The sequence below is a fragment of the Necator americanus genome, chromosome II (assembly GCF_031761385.1).
Source record: "Necator americanus strain Aroian chromosome II, whole genome shotgun sequence".
In the NCBI taxonomy this organism is placed as follows: domain Eukaryota; kingdom Metazoa; phylum Nematoda; class Chromadorea; order Rhabditida; family Ancylostomatidae; genus Necator; species Necator americanus.
Genome location: NC_087372.1, coordinates 21,557,570 through 21,570,848, shown reverse-complemented (window position 1 = coordinate 21,570,848; position 13,279 = coordinate 21,557,570). Strand labels below are relative to the sequence as shown.

Here is a 13,279-nt window from a genome sequence, read left to right as displayed (position 1 = left end):
ATGTCATCGCCTGACGCGATTACCCGCATCTTCGCTGAGGTGTGCCGTCCTTGAACACAGCTCTGCCCAACCTTCTCGATCTTCTGCGAGAGCTTGCACAGAATCAATCCATTCGTCGCTATTCCATGTTCTGCGAAACCTTACGTCTCGCCTGAACTGCCTATCCACGCCGAGCGTCTTCAGGTCCTCTTTTACCACCTCAGTCCAGAACTTCCGTTTTCGGCCAGATGGCTTCTTCAAGCTCGAACCCGACGAACTCTTCAGAACTCGTTGGACAAGGCGATCTGCCGATCTCCTTAATATATGACCAAAGAAGCGAAGACGATTTACTTTAGCCGCTTTCGAAAGCGGTGCAAGATGTTGATATCTTGCACGTGTCATCCGCTGGTAAACCACATCAATTTCTGCGTAAAGACCTTCATTGTGGCATACCCTAGGCCAAAATCAGCCGTCTAAGCAGCTTTCGTTCCGTGCAGTCAAGCCATAACCGTTGATGGTACTGCCCAAGTCTCCGATCCGTTCATCATGATGGGGCGAATTGCGGATAGGTAGACTCGCCGCTTGACTTCGTTGGTGATGGGGGTCGACCACATTCATTTCGTTAAGGAGTTAAATGCACAAGTGGCCTTAGCGCATCTTTGCTGAACATCTCTCTCGTAGCTGCCGTTGTTCTTCAGCATACAGCCCAGGTAACAGAACTCATCGACGAGTTCTATCGGTTGTCCGTCCACCCTGATTCCCGTTCGAGGTCTCGAAGAGATCCACATCTGCTTGCATTTATCAGGGCGTAGGCGTAGTCCGTAGGCTGTTGATTCATGTCATCAAGCAAGCGAACGAACTTTCCTGGTACTCCATCGGCGCGAAGCGCGTTGAGAAGACGGCCTCGGTGAGGAGAGTCGAACGCGCTTCAAAGTCCAGAAACGCTAGTTGCATTGGCTTCAAATACCGCTGCCAGATTTCGATCACTCTCCTGACGATGAACACCCGGTCAATCGTAGATCAGCCAGGACGAAAGCCAGCTTGCTCGTCGCGCGTTGTTTCTTCTTTTTAATGAGTCGGTTCAGGATAATGCGCTCCAGTACCTTGTACATAACACGCAACAAAGAGATTCCTCGATAATTCCTTGGGTCCGTGACGGATAACTTCTTGTGAAGGGGAATTGTGATAGCGTGTTTCCACGAATCAGGTATCCTTTCGTCTATCCATATTGAACGGATGATCTTTGTCATCTCACGAATCCCAGACGGAGGAAGAAATTTTAGCATTTCTGCGCTAATCCCATCGTTTCCACCAGATTTTCCATTCTTCATTTTCTGAATACAGACCAGGACCTCCGACTCGGTCGGTGGCTCCTCGTTAACCGCGTATGTCGGTCTATGAACGTGTTCGAGTCTAGGAGCTGACGGTGCCAGCCGGTTCAGCAAGATCTTGAAGTGTTCCTTCCAAATTAGAAGGTTTGCTTCACCGACAGCCACCCCATTAGCAGTGTTGAGGACATGGGAACATCTTTTCATTTTGCCGCTATACTGTTTTAGTAGAGCGTAGGCTTTCCGCGGGTTCCTATCCTCCCACGCCTTCTCAAACTCCATCGCTTTTGACGTCCACTCGTCATCGCGGTCTTGTTGCAGTTGACGACGCAGCTTCCTTCGAAGACGCTTTTCCTGGCTGAAGTCACCAGCGCTGCGCGCGACACATACAGAATTTTATGTGGATTTTGTTTCCGCAGATGCAAAGGCAAACTTTTTCCGCGGCAAAAGAACTGGGAGCGTTTTCCTTGCAGCGTCCTGGATGCACTTTGTGAAGGAATCCGCATCGCTAAGCTTCTTCCTGGTCCGTACTCCAACATGAATAGACACACGTTAATTTTCTTCTGCATTCATCGTCTTTCAGACCTACCATGTCGATTTTCGGTTGAAGATGAACTCCTCGGTTTCTCTTGTGGAACCGTATCTTGAAACTCAGAAGAACTGGACGGTGGTCAGAGTCGAACGCGACGTCCCAAACAGCTCTAGATTTTCGGATATCTGACTGAGGAATGTTTCTCGCCAGAACGTAGTCGAGCTGAAGTTTAAGAGTCCTCATCTTCCGCTTGCGCTGCTCTTCAGGCGTTAAAAGGGTTGACCCCTGCCACGTGAGCTGATGCCGTCGATGATTCCTCTTAAACGTGGACGTCACCAGACGGTCACCGTTGTCCGTCGTGCGCTCCGCTGCATAGTACCACTTTCCTAGCCCATTGGATTGCTGTTCGAGTCTCATCTTCGCATTTGCGTCGATTCCGACAATGACCACCTGCTGGCTTGGTATTTCAGATATCAACGCATTGAGTTCATCATAGAAGGCGTCCTTACTGTAGTCCTCAGCGGTTTCCGTAGGTGCGTGAGCACTTACGATCCAGAGTTCACATCCTCTGCGATCCCGCAGTCGTAGAAAGGCGCATCTAGACGACGTTGAGCCAAATTCCTCTACCAGGTTCTTGTAATCGTTCCTCACAGCTATCGCGCATCCATCTACTTTGTTCTCATCAGCATCGCCGCAGTATATGGTGTAATTTTCGATGCTGATGACAGGCCGATCCCTCATGCGTGTTTCCTGCAGTGCAGCAAAAGGCACACAGAGATATCGCAGAAGTCTGGATAGAGCGGCTTGTTGGAGTTCACTCGAAAGTGTTCGGCAGTTCAGCGTGACGAAACGAATGTTTGTTGCCAAAGATTCCATACTCCCTTCAGGCAGTTGACCTTTCAGGTTATGGGCTTTGGTGGTGTGCTGGACGACAGCACCTTTTTGCAATGTATGGGAAGCTTTCGCCATATAACAGTGCAGGTTATATAGCTCGTACGTTCCCAATGCGTACACCCGAACGCCTGATTGCCTTTAGTTAAGGCAGGGTCACCACGTGCAGGTAGCAATCAGACTCGTATACGCGGCCCCACCTTACCTGTGATGGTATACCACAAACAGTCTACAAAAAAATGCGCAAATACTTTATCTCAACTATTGGCTCACCTCTTCAATGTTCCCATGCTACTCGGTGAAGTTCCCGCACTCTGAAAGGAAGCTCTAGTTGCTGCCATTCCCAAAACGTCCTTCTCAGGTCTATTATCTGATTTTCGCCTAATTAGCATCTCTTTTACTCCTGTTAAAGTTATATTGAGGAAGAAATATTGAGGAACAAACTCTCATCTTGGGTCCTAAGAAATAATGTTATTCCTAACATGTGTTATTCCTAACCTAACATGGTTTTCTCCCCGGCGCCTCAACAACTTCTAACTTAATTGATTCCCTCCATGATTGGAGTACTGCTTTGTGCAATGGAAATTTTGTCGGTGTAATCTATATCGATTTATCGAAAGCCTTTGATAAAGTTTGTCACAACTTATTGTTAATGAAATTGGAAAGTATTGTTATCCGTAGCAATATGTTAGCCTGGATCAGGTCTTACCTAACTAATAGGATCATGACTGTTAAATTGGACATGCATATTCTGAAAAATTCCATTGTAAAAGCGGTGTACCTCAAGGTGGAGTACTTTCCCCCTTACTATTTCTTTTATACATATCTGATTTGCCAGCTTGTCTTAAAGCTCCTCTTAATATCACAGTACAATTGTATGCTGATGGTATTAAAATTTCTTTTATCTACAGCTCTGAAAACCGGTATGCAATATGCTCCCAGTTGCAATCTACCTTGGATAGTGTTGTTATCTGGGCTTCCAAATGGGGTCATTAAGCCTACCAAATGTTGCGTACTGCATCTTGGAAACGGCGACTCTGCAAACTATATGATAAACGAATACTGCTCTTAGATCTGGGGTACCTATGCCAAAAGATACATTGGTAAGATTAAGAAAGTCCAAAAAACCTTCACAAGGCTAGTTTTCACTAGAATTGGTTATGAGTACCAAAACATACCCAATTACGCTGATCGGCTGAATGCATTAGCATTAAAACCTTTGTTTTATAGAAGAATAGTCACAAAATTAGTATTTTCTCTTCGAATCCTCCGAAACGATACTAAACTGTCACCCAGTAAATACTGAGTGTTTAGACCTAGCAGTACCAGAATGAGGGGGTTTGGAATTTATAACAGAGAACTTGGCAGAAAATTTTCACACCTCTCTTACTCGTTCTTCGTTCGTACCGCCAAATGGCTCCGTCTTCTTCCCCTACACGTGCTTACGGCCGAAAGCACCAGGATTTTTAAACGAAGGTTGAGTCAAGTTGATTTAGTTCGACTTTTTAACCTCGAAATTTCCTAATTTCTCTCTTCTTTTTTCAGCTTCTTCTGATGGAGAGTTTATCTCCTCATCTTCCTCAGCCACAATGTCAGTTCGTATGGCATCCTATGCAAGACCGCCTGCTCCCTGCTTTCGATTTTCTAATCTTTCCTTCGATTTCGTCTTTATTTGACCTTTCGGTGCCTTTGTTTCGTCTTCGGTGCTGTATTTTGCTTTACTATTCATACAACTAGTAGCTTGATTGGTTCTTCTTTTCAACTTTACGTTGTTCTTCTATTTGCTTCTCCTTTCCTAGCAGGGATCAGTCTAATGCGTTCTAATGCCTAGTTCCTTTGATCTTTTGTTTGAACCTTCTCTGCATTGTTGTTATTCCCTTTTACTTCTTTATCTAGCCTAAAATATTAGTGCTTCCGTTTCCACTCACCGGTTGAGCGGGGTGAGCAAGTATACCCGCTTGCCGAACTGCCGGTGTTGTATCTATTAATTCTCTATGAGGGCATATTGCTGGATGATGTGATGGTAAACCACTAATTTTTATAGCCTACCTATACTTTCTTATTTTCCAAGAGTTTTAATTCCCACGCTGTCGAGTTTATGTCGTTTTTGAAATTACTAAATCGTCCCTTACTTTACTGTTCGCGTGACTTATCCCTGCTTATTCTCATTCTTCTCTTTTCTCTTTGTTGGATTTTCTATTGCTGATTTGTATTCATTCCTTGCCTCTTACTCTGGGCACGCCTTTGAGCGTAATAAATAAATAAATAAATAAATAAATTTCTGCCGGGTGATTTGTGTGGTACGTGGCCTTGCGTTGTCTTGCAATAGAATGGGCACTGCTCTATTCACCACTGCCAGCCACAACTTTTGCAACTTTTCATACATATGCTCTAAATCACAGCAGTAGGACTCTGATGTAACTGTCTGGCCTGGTTGCATGAAGGTGTAGTGCACTAAACCCTTACAGCACCACCAAACTGTAAGCATGACTTTTTTAGGGTGAAGATCGGGTTTAGGAAAAGTGTTTCGAGGGGCATCCTTATCTACCCACACAAATCCACGTTTCCTATCATCATAAAGAAGCCACTTTTCATCTACAGTTATACTATGACCAAAAAAGGAATTTTTAACCGAATCAAAAGGTTAGCACGCGTGCTGTAAGGTGCCAGACACTGCTATTCGGTCACTTTGACATCTTCTTCACCTTGCCAATTTCCGTCAAATGTGTAACTACTGCAGTGTACGCCCAGGTCTTCTGCAAACATCCGTGTCTTAGCTTCCGGATTTGCTTCCACGGCTCTCTCCAGATCTTCATATCAAGCGACGCGGTATTTCTTCGAGATCGAAATCGCTAGAAGCGAATTTTTTAAACCAGAGCTCCACTGTCCATTCGCAAGGACAGTCCGACCCAAAAGCCCTGCTAAGGTTACGAGATGCTTCTGCCGTGGAGGGTTCCCATTTAAATTCGTAAAGCATGATGACTCGATAGTCTCGTTGGTTCATGATTTTTCAGAAAAAGACCGACGAAACGATATGTGTCGTTTGCCTTGAGACGAAATAATAGGTTGATGCATAATTATGGAACGTTTTTTAAAAATATTTTTATTCAACAGAACAATAACAATATTTAATCAAAAAAGTTTTAATGATCATTCGAGAGCATAGTCACCATCCACTTCAAGAACTGCTCCCCATTTGCTTGGCAGTCGGTCGATTCCACGTGCGAAGAAGTCACGATTCTTGGAGGCAATCCACGCTTTGACATCAGCCACCGAGTCATCCAAGTCGTCGTAGACTTTGTTTGTTTGCCAGTTTTTCAAAGAGTGATTGACATGATAGTCCGTTGGTGCTTCTGTCGGTGAGTACGGCGGATGTGGGAGCAGATCCCATCCCTTATTGGCGATGGATTCGATTACACGGCGCTCAACATGTGGACGGGCGTTATCGTGATGGAACACGATGTCGAACGCGTTCAGCTTTGTTGTTGTCGGAGAGCTCATGGGGCACCCATCCAGCCAATTTTCATACCTTTCCAAGCTTCTTCAGGCGTCGAACGATCGTTGACTGATTGACATTAAAGTATTCAGCCAGCACTCGCGTTATCAGGCTTTCGTCCTCTTCCACGGCTGTCAGAAGTGCTTGATCATCAAAATCCGATGGCCGACCTCTTCCTTCTTTATCCTCCAAACTAGTGTCACCTGATTTAAAGCGAATAAACCACTTCCGTACTGCACTATCAGTAATTGTTCCTTTGCCAAAAAGTTCGTTGACATCGCGAAGTGACTGGGCTGCGGTCCATCCTTTCTCGTAGTGGTAGAGCATAATATGGCGAATATGAGTGTGATTTTCGAGACGCATTTTTTAAACTAAATATTGAGGATTATTTTCATGAAAATAAAATAAACAAAACGCCAATCTTTACTAAAGAAAAACGCGTTAATGAAAACGTTCCATAATTATGCATCAACCTAATAATATAGGGTAAAAAATTCTTTTACAATTTTTTACACATAACTCGAAACCGAAATTAATTTTGCACCAACCAACAGATAAATATCACAACGAAGACGCACAGCTTCTCCCACAAATCCAGAAAAAAGTTAAGCAGTGAAGTCTGCAGTAATATTTGAAGCAAAGTAAGACAAATCCACTCAAAACTGCGTGAAATTAGCGCGCGTTAGTTATTTTTCCTTCCTTTTTTGACAAGATTTCGATGATGTGATGGATCACCGTGAGGAACGATCACTCAGGAACTCACTCGTTAGTGATCTTTTTTTTTCTGGATTCGTGAAGTGAGTTTTATGTCTTCACAGTAATATTTGTGAATTTCCGTCCTTACTTGCTCGTAGAGAAATCCCTAACACAAGAATCTAGCCTCCTTTGACAATCAAATCGCAGAAAGCCAGTGGCCAAAGCCAAAACTTCTCGTCGCTTTGACGTGAAATTTCACTTCACCTAAAGCTCCTAAGATTGTCATCTAGAGCCTAGACCTTAACACTTTTATGAGTCGTAATGCTGAGCGTAACGTAATGCGCAATGGGGACGTATTGTATTACATCCAGTTACATATATTACATGGAATTGAGAGAGAAGATTAAAAAGCCGGTAAAGTCGACATTAAAAAAAGGCAAAGCTATTGGCGTATCAATCCACTTCGAATGCGCCAACGCGTTTTACTGCAATTCGTAATTTTGAGTTTTTTGGAACGCGTGTTGGCCTATATAATGACTTGCGAGGGCCAGTCGATGATCAACTCAGTGTTTTTGTTCTACCAGACAAATCTGGTTTATCGACCGCGGAGGGATAAAAGACTTGGTTTGTGCTAGGGCAGTTTCGAGCCCTCGACTGTGTGTCTACGACGGGCTTCTAACCCATTGCGCCACACCCCTAAATCCAGTATAAAACAAATCTGACGTGGTGAGAGAGTTGCAGATTGCAAGATTCCGCTCATCCCTTCCTAATTGTCACAAAAAAGCAGCGTGGGAACAGCTTTGTTTCCTACAAAGTATGCTAGAACGGCCCTCTATTTACACGTTCCGATCAACTCAGCAGTCATTGGTTTTACATGAATAGACAGACTAGTGAGAGGACATTACTGATCTTACGGATAACGGGTAGTGCCCGTTGCAAATGAAATTGTCGTGAAAAACGACGTCTTCCACGTCGTTTTCTTACGACGATTAAGAAGAAATGCGCGAAAGTTCGACCTTCCTTGAATGTTGGCAGAGAGATTGCAACTTGTCGATTGTCAAATTGAACCAAGGCCCAAGATTGTTAACAAACCTTATTACGGCTAACGTTTCGGCAGCGTCGCCGTCGTCCTGTAAAGTCGGATCATTTGTAATATAAGGATAAAGGATAAAGTTTCTGGCGTTAATCAATCCTTTTGGAATGCGCCCCCACGTTCACTTCAATTCAGAATCGTTTGAGATTTACGAACGTGTATCTGGCCGATACAATGACTTGCGGTGGCTGGCCGATGTGTCAAGTCAGTGTTTTTATCCTCCCAGACAAGTCTGGTACCAACTTATCGACCACGGAGGGATGAAAGGCTTGGTGAGCACTAGGGCGGATTCGAACCTCCGATCGATCGTGCAGGAAGCGGGACCTCTAACCGCTACACCACACACTTGGTCATCGAGACACACCTGAGCAGACTGCCACTTATCGCCTTACTGAGCACGTCGGTTGTGAAAGGTAAGCAAAAAATTGATCTTTTCCGAGTTATCCACTGTGGCATAATCTCGCTGCGCAGTAAAACCTGGCCTCCGCAGCACAGCAATGTAACGATTAGAAGCTGCGATCCGCTGCGCTAGGGGAACCGCATCGATCCGCTCATGTACATCAGATTTCTCCCTTACGGCTGTCCTAAACATGTTCAAAATGACTGATTTCTTGGTTTTCCAAGAATAAGCAGAAAGACAGTGGACTAATATGTTTCTACTACTAGGATTTCGAAGCCATCTCGTTTTCCACTCACCGTTGGACCACTGTATTTCCAAGCTAAAGAAGGACAGCCAATTTTCTTTGGGTTTTTGGATAGTGGGCAGTATGTACATGAGCGTCTGGGATTCACTGTGATCCCAGATGGGATGGGACATACGTTTGTCTCACTACGTACTTTTATTTGCAAATAACAATGAAATCGCTCACCGTGTCGCTAAGACTTTATTTTTGGAAAGCTTTTAAATTTTTGGAAATTCATCTTAGAGAGGAAAGTAGGTAAAGAAATCTTACCACTATGTCAAAGTTTATTGGAAATTCGATAGGCTAGGGTTACAGGTTTAGGGTTTTTCGTGTCGTGTGTTCGTGTGGTTTGATTCGTGTCATTTACAACTCACGGCTGGCAGAATCTTTGGTACTGAAGCATTATTTATGTACCTGAAAATTGCAATTGGCTTTATTTTGCACGCTGTTCTCATATGTCCACAGATTTCCCACATGTATATCTCTGCAGTTTAGAGGTTCTACTCCACCGTGCACTCGTTTTATTAAATTATTCTACTTTCCTTTGCTCTGAACTGCCAAGTGTTCCTTCAAATTTAATGTTTTTAATGATAGACTTATCGAAAGTGTGGTTTTTAAACGGCAACCTGTTTTACTGCAATAATGATTTGCAATCGTTTGAGGTGAGGATTTCCAGAAATTCATTGGAATTTAGTCTATTACAACGTTTCGTATACGTCCATCTACATCAACATTTTCCTTTCATTTCATCTTGCCTTAATTCTGCTTATATTTAATTTGGAGTTCATCAAAAGCTATCTATAACAAATCCTATGTAGTGCAATTGGTTTTTGTCATATTTAAAATTTTTCGAGTGAATTTTCCAATTTCGCTTTGAACACAGCTGTAGTTGTCAAACGTAGTAAGTAGATCCAGGGCACTTTATTCGCCTTTGTCACCGAGCTCTTATTCTGCCACTTTATCCAGCCGACTGTGTATGGCAAAGATCTCGCATTTCGCAAAGGCTGGTCCCGTGTGGAAAATGGATCACAAGTTGTCGTTATTTCACAATGCTGAAAAGGGTAACATTCGTATCTAGTTGTGTCTATATCACCATACGCTATGTCATCGTCCTCTCACGAACTATGGGACTGTCCTATCTGCGCCAAAATACTTCTAAGAAAAAATCTGTACTCTCATCTAAGAGTAACCCACAAATATTCTGAGCAGCACATAGCTCAGATTAAGCTGGAAGTGAAGAAGAAGGCTAGTTCATCAAAACCTATTCCCGAAGAACCCTGTATGTATTACCCCATTTGTGATGAGGGTTTTACCGACCACGAAAGTATGGCCTGTTACTGCGAAGACAATCATAGCGAAGACGGGGCTAACGGTAAACCCCAGGACTATACTGTTTTACTGCTTACATTTGATACGGTTGGAGAATTCGAGGTAGGTCATTGGAAGTATTCACTGAAATGCACTGAAAATAAATAGAGTGTACTTTCTTCAGTTCTAAGAAGTTTGCAATATTCCAGGAATGGTTGCATGAGCAGTGTGAAAGAAGTGGTACTAGTTTTTTCAAGCGATCAAGTTATGTCAAGGGCTCGTCGTACTCTTTAAGGTGCTTATAAAATGTAAATTTTGTATACAAAACATGACTTAATTCCTAAGATGCACATATGAGAAAGCAACCACTTCAAAGGCAACATCTAGTAAAAAGGATGTCATAAGCTGTTCATGTTTTATGAACGTTCACACTGCCGATGATGGTAAAGTCAACATAAAAGGATGTTTGGGGCATTTCGGTCACGATATAGAGCCTGCGCTGCTCCGTCTTCACAATACACAAGAACAACTTTTGAGAACTCTTCTCGAAGGTCTGAATTAAAATGATTGCTTGAAAAATGACAAATCTAGACCTATTTTCATGTACAGAACATTCAATGGACTATATTTTGCGACGGCTCAAAAGGGACTACTCAGCGAAAACTTCTAGGTTGTGGTTTGTCGATAGGTCAGATCTTTGGAATTTGACAACAAAATTTGAATTACGCCCTGGATATCGCCACAAGAATGACATGAATTCTTTGATGCACGAGAAGCAGAGGAGAACGCGGACGACGGAATCCGTATCCTAGAGGTTACTGATGACCCTAGTGGACGAGGATTTCGTTTAAGTGAGCTGCTTGACATAATACCTAGAATTTTGCAAACAAGCTCATTTCTTTAGTAATGATCACTCCGACACAGTTAGAATGGTTGAGAAAATTCTCGTCAGGTGGAATTGTAGTCGACGACACACATAACGTCACACGTTACAATCTAAAGCTAGCGACTGTTTCAGTAGCTGACAACAAGAACCGGGGTCTTCCGGCTGGTACAGTTTTACTCCTAATTGCTCACATTAATAGTTGATAACAATATTGATAAATGGTTTCGCATTAAAGCTTTTTTACTGAGCGGCACAATGACAATATTGGATGTGCAGAGGCTCTTTTTGGAGATCAAGAAGCTTCTGCCTGATTTCAACCCACAACAGATAGTTACTGATAAAGCTCCATGCTTTTACAACGGATTTCGAGCTGTTTTTCCGGAAGCGCGGACTACGCTGCACTACTGTAGATGGCACATCGACCAAACATTCAAAAGGAGCGCCACCAGATTAGTTGCGGTAAAAAAAATTCAGAAATCATTCCGCCTACTTTTGCGCTACCTACGGAGTAATTCTTCAGGCTCGCATTCGAGGACAAGTAAAGAAAGACCTCAGTGAACTTCTCCTCATTGCTGACCTCACTTTGTTTGAGTCACGCTTCGGACAAATTCTCGGTTTTCTCGAAACAGAAGGCCAAACTGGAATGGTTAATTATCTTAAGGATAATTATTTAAGCAAGTATAGAACCGTTTTGTCTTTACTTCCCTTTTCCCGAAAAGCTTTTTCAGGAAGGACTGCCAGTTGGGCATCACTTGCAAACAAAGGTGCCGTGATGGACACGACGATGATTAGTGAGAGGTGGCATCTGCGTCTAAAGAAGGACTTCCTCCACAGAAATGCCAACTCAAGAGCCGACTTTCTCGTAGAGCTGCTAATCAGAGCTGTGGAGGACCTGGCTGATTCAGCCGAAATTAGGGTAAAACGTTTTTGTAAACGTATGAAATATATTCTTAAGTGATGATTGTAGGATCGCCGTCGACTCGCAGCATCCTCTTTCCGTGTTCAGCAGTCCACTAAATGTCATAGATGGGCATTGAAACACTACGAGAACAGTCCTGAGAAGGTGAAGCGAGTGGCAGAAAAGAAATGGGAACTTCAAGGAAAAGGTGTGGCGGAAAAATACCAAGTGGTATACTTGGGTGGATGCGCATGCAGTGAATCCTTGAGTGAAAACGTTCACTGCCCACTCTGCGGTGTCTCTTGGCGCTGCAGCTGCTTGGATAATAGAGCTGGAATCAGTTGCCTTCACAGACATGCGGCAAAATTATATGGAGGAGGCGTTGTAGAGGAACATCCATCTACTTCACAAGTCCATGAAAGACCCCATACACAGCTAAGTGAGACGATGTATGAGGTCGACCAAGTACTTTCCACTCAAGATCTGGTCACGGCAGCTCAGGAGCGCAAACAACAACGAACTCAAATAAGGAGTAACATTGAAAGTGTAAGTGTTTCAACTGCCTCCAACCTTTCCAAATTATCAAATATCAGATGTTGATTATCAAATTTCAAACCAAACAAATATTTAGAAATATGCAGTCCTGCGCGCAAATGTAAACATTCTTGTAAACACTGACACAGAAGAAGCGGCGGAAACGCTCAAGAAGATTTATGATCTTGTTGATCAAGCATCAAAATTAAAAGTCAGTCAGCCCTCTACAGAAGGAGTGCATATCGCTGCTAGGCCAGAGCTGACTAAACCCGGAGCAAAACCTCAGCTCACTAAGGCAGAGCTTTACACAGTAAGTTACCCATGTTAATCAGAACTTACGTGAGTGCAATTTCTAACACAGCATTGCAGCGCTAACAATATCGAAGTAAAAAGAAGAAAGAAAAGAGCAAAGAGGGCAATTAATGCAGAGAAAGAATGGCATAAGAAACAGCTACATTTCATACATGTATATATGTATATACTAAGCACCGTGATATGTACAAGAAGTATTATGTATTACTTTTGCATATAAAATAAAGATTACAACTGCATAAACACAAAAACCTTTTTTTCTTGATTTATGATATGTACCATACTAAAAGAAATGAGTGAACAAAAGTTATACTAGATGAGCGATCACAGCATAGCAGAAACGAGAAGAAAAACTGAGATTTCTGTTAGACTGCGCCAGCTGTGGGTTGCTTGAGCAAGGAATCAAACTTAAGTTCTTCGCAAATACAACTCCTAGTTAGCACATGTCATTAAGCAAAGACCAGAAAAGCAATCACAGCATAGACTGCATATCTAGAAGTAACTTACCTCAGTTGATAGAATTTAGAAGGTAGACTAATGAATAAAGGTGTAACTTCACCTTTTACGGCGAGACGAGTGTAGAAACTAGCGCATGGAACCATTGGGGTCAGGTCAAATTAGCCGCAAGTGCCTGCTAACACCA

At 43.0% G+C, this 13,279-nt stretch overlaps 4 protein-coding genes across 9 annotated transcripts; 1 reads left to right on the top strand and 3 right to left on the bottom strand.

Annotated features, from left to right (window-relative positions):
- Positions 1 to 3: 3 nt before the first annotated feature.
- RB195_018911 (uncharacterized protein) lies at positions 4 to 381 on the bottom strand (the record flags this gene model as incomplete). The annotated part of the gene is made up of 1 exon (XM_064186545.1): positions 4 to 381. The coding sequence occupies one exon, from the start codon at positions 379 to 381 to the stop codon at positions 4 to 6; it is 378 nt and encodes a 125-aa protein (XP_064042426.1).
- On the bottom strand, positions 4 to 2,808 carry RB195_018910 (uncharacterized protein; the record flags this gene model as incomplete). Of its 3 annotated transcripts, XM_064186544.1 has the most annotated exons (4): positions 4 to 433; positions 732 to 905; positions 985 to 1,661; positions 1,897 to 2,808. In XM_064186544.1, the coding sequence occupies 4 exons, from the start codon at positions 2,806 to 2,808 to the stop codon at positions 4 to 6; spliced, it is 2,193 nt and encodes a 730-aa protein (XP_064042423.1). The 3 variants fall into 3 exon arrangements, with proteins under 3 accessions (XP_064042423.1, XP_064042425.1, XP_064042424.1); XM_064186543.1 differs by lacking the exons at positions 4 to 433; positions 732 to 905; positions 1,897 to 2,808 and having other exon boundaries at positions 963 to 1,589; XM_064186542.1 differs by lacking the exons at positions 4 to 433; positions 732 to 905; positions 985 to 1,661 and having other exon boundaries at positions 1,816 to 2,808.
- A 3,072-nt stretch (positions 2,809 to 5,880) lies between these two features.
- RB195_018909 (uncharacterized protein) lies at positions 5,881 to 6,589 on the bottom strand (the record flags this gene model as incomplete). Of its 3 annotated transcripts, XM_064186539.1 has the most annotated exons (2): positions 5,881 to 6,153; positions 6,260 to 6,589. In XM_064186539.1, the coding sequence occupies 2 exons, from the start codon at positions 6,587 to 6,589 to the stop codon at positions 5,881 to 5,883; spliced, it is 603 nt and encodes a 200-aa protein (XP_064042420.1). The 3 variants fall into 3 exon arrangements, with proteins under 3 accessions (XP_064042420.1, XP_064042422.1, XP_064042421.1); XM_064186541.1 differs by lacking the exon at positions 6,260 to 6,589 and having other exon boundaries at positions 5,881 to 6,231; XM_064186540.1 differs by lacking the exon at positions 5,881 to 6,153 and having other exon boundaries at positions 6,254 to 6,589.
- A 3,435-nt stretch (positions 6,590 to 10,024) lies between these two features.
- On the top strand, positions 10,025 to 12,652 carry RB195_018908 (uncharacterized protein; the record flags this gene model as incomplete). Of its 2 annotated transcripts, none has more annotated exons than XM_064186538.1 (6): positions 10,025 to 10,129; positions 11,169 to 11,351; positions 11,413 to 11,506; positions 11,621 to 11,808; positions 11,860 to 12,336; positions 12,422 to 12,652. In XM_064186538.1, the coding sequence occupies 6 exons, from the start codon at positions 10,025 to 10,027 to the stop codon at positions 12,650 to 12,652; spliced, it is 1,278 nt and encodes a 425-aa protein (XP_064042418.1). The 2 variants fall into 2 exon arrangements, with proteins under 2 accessions (XP_064042418.1, XP_064042419.1); XM_064186537.1 differs by lacking the exons at positions 11,169 to 11,351; positions 11,413 to 11,506 and adding exons at positions 10,216 to 10,301; positions 10,352 to 10,557.
- Between the last annotated feature and the right edge of the window lie 627 nt (positions 12,653 to 13,279).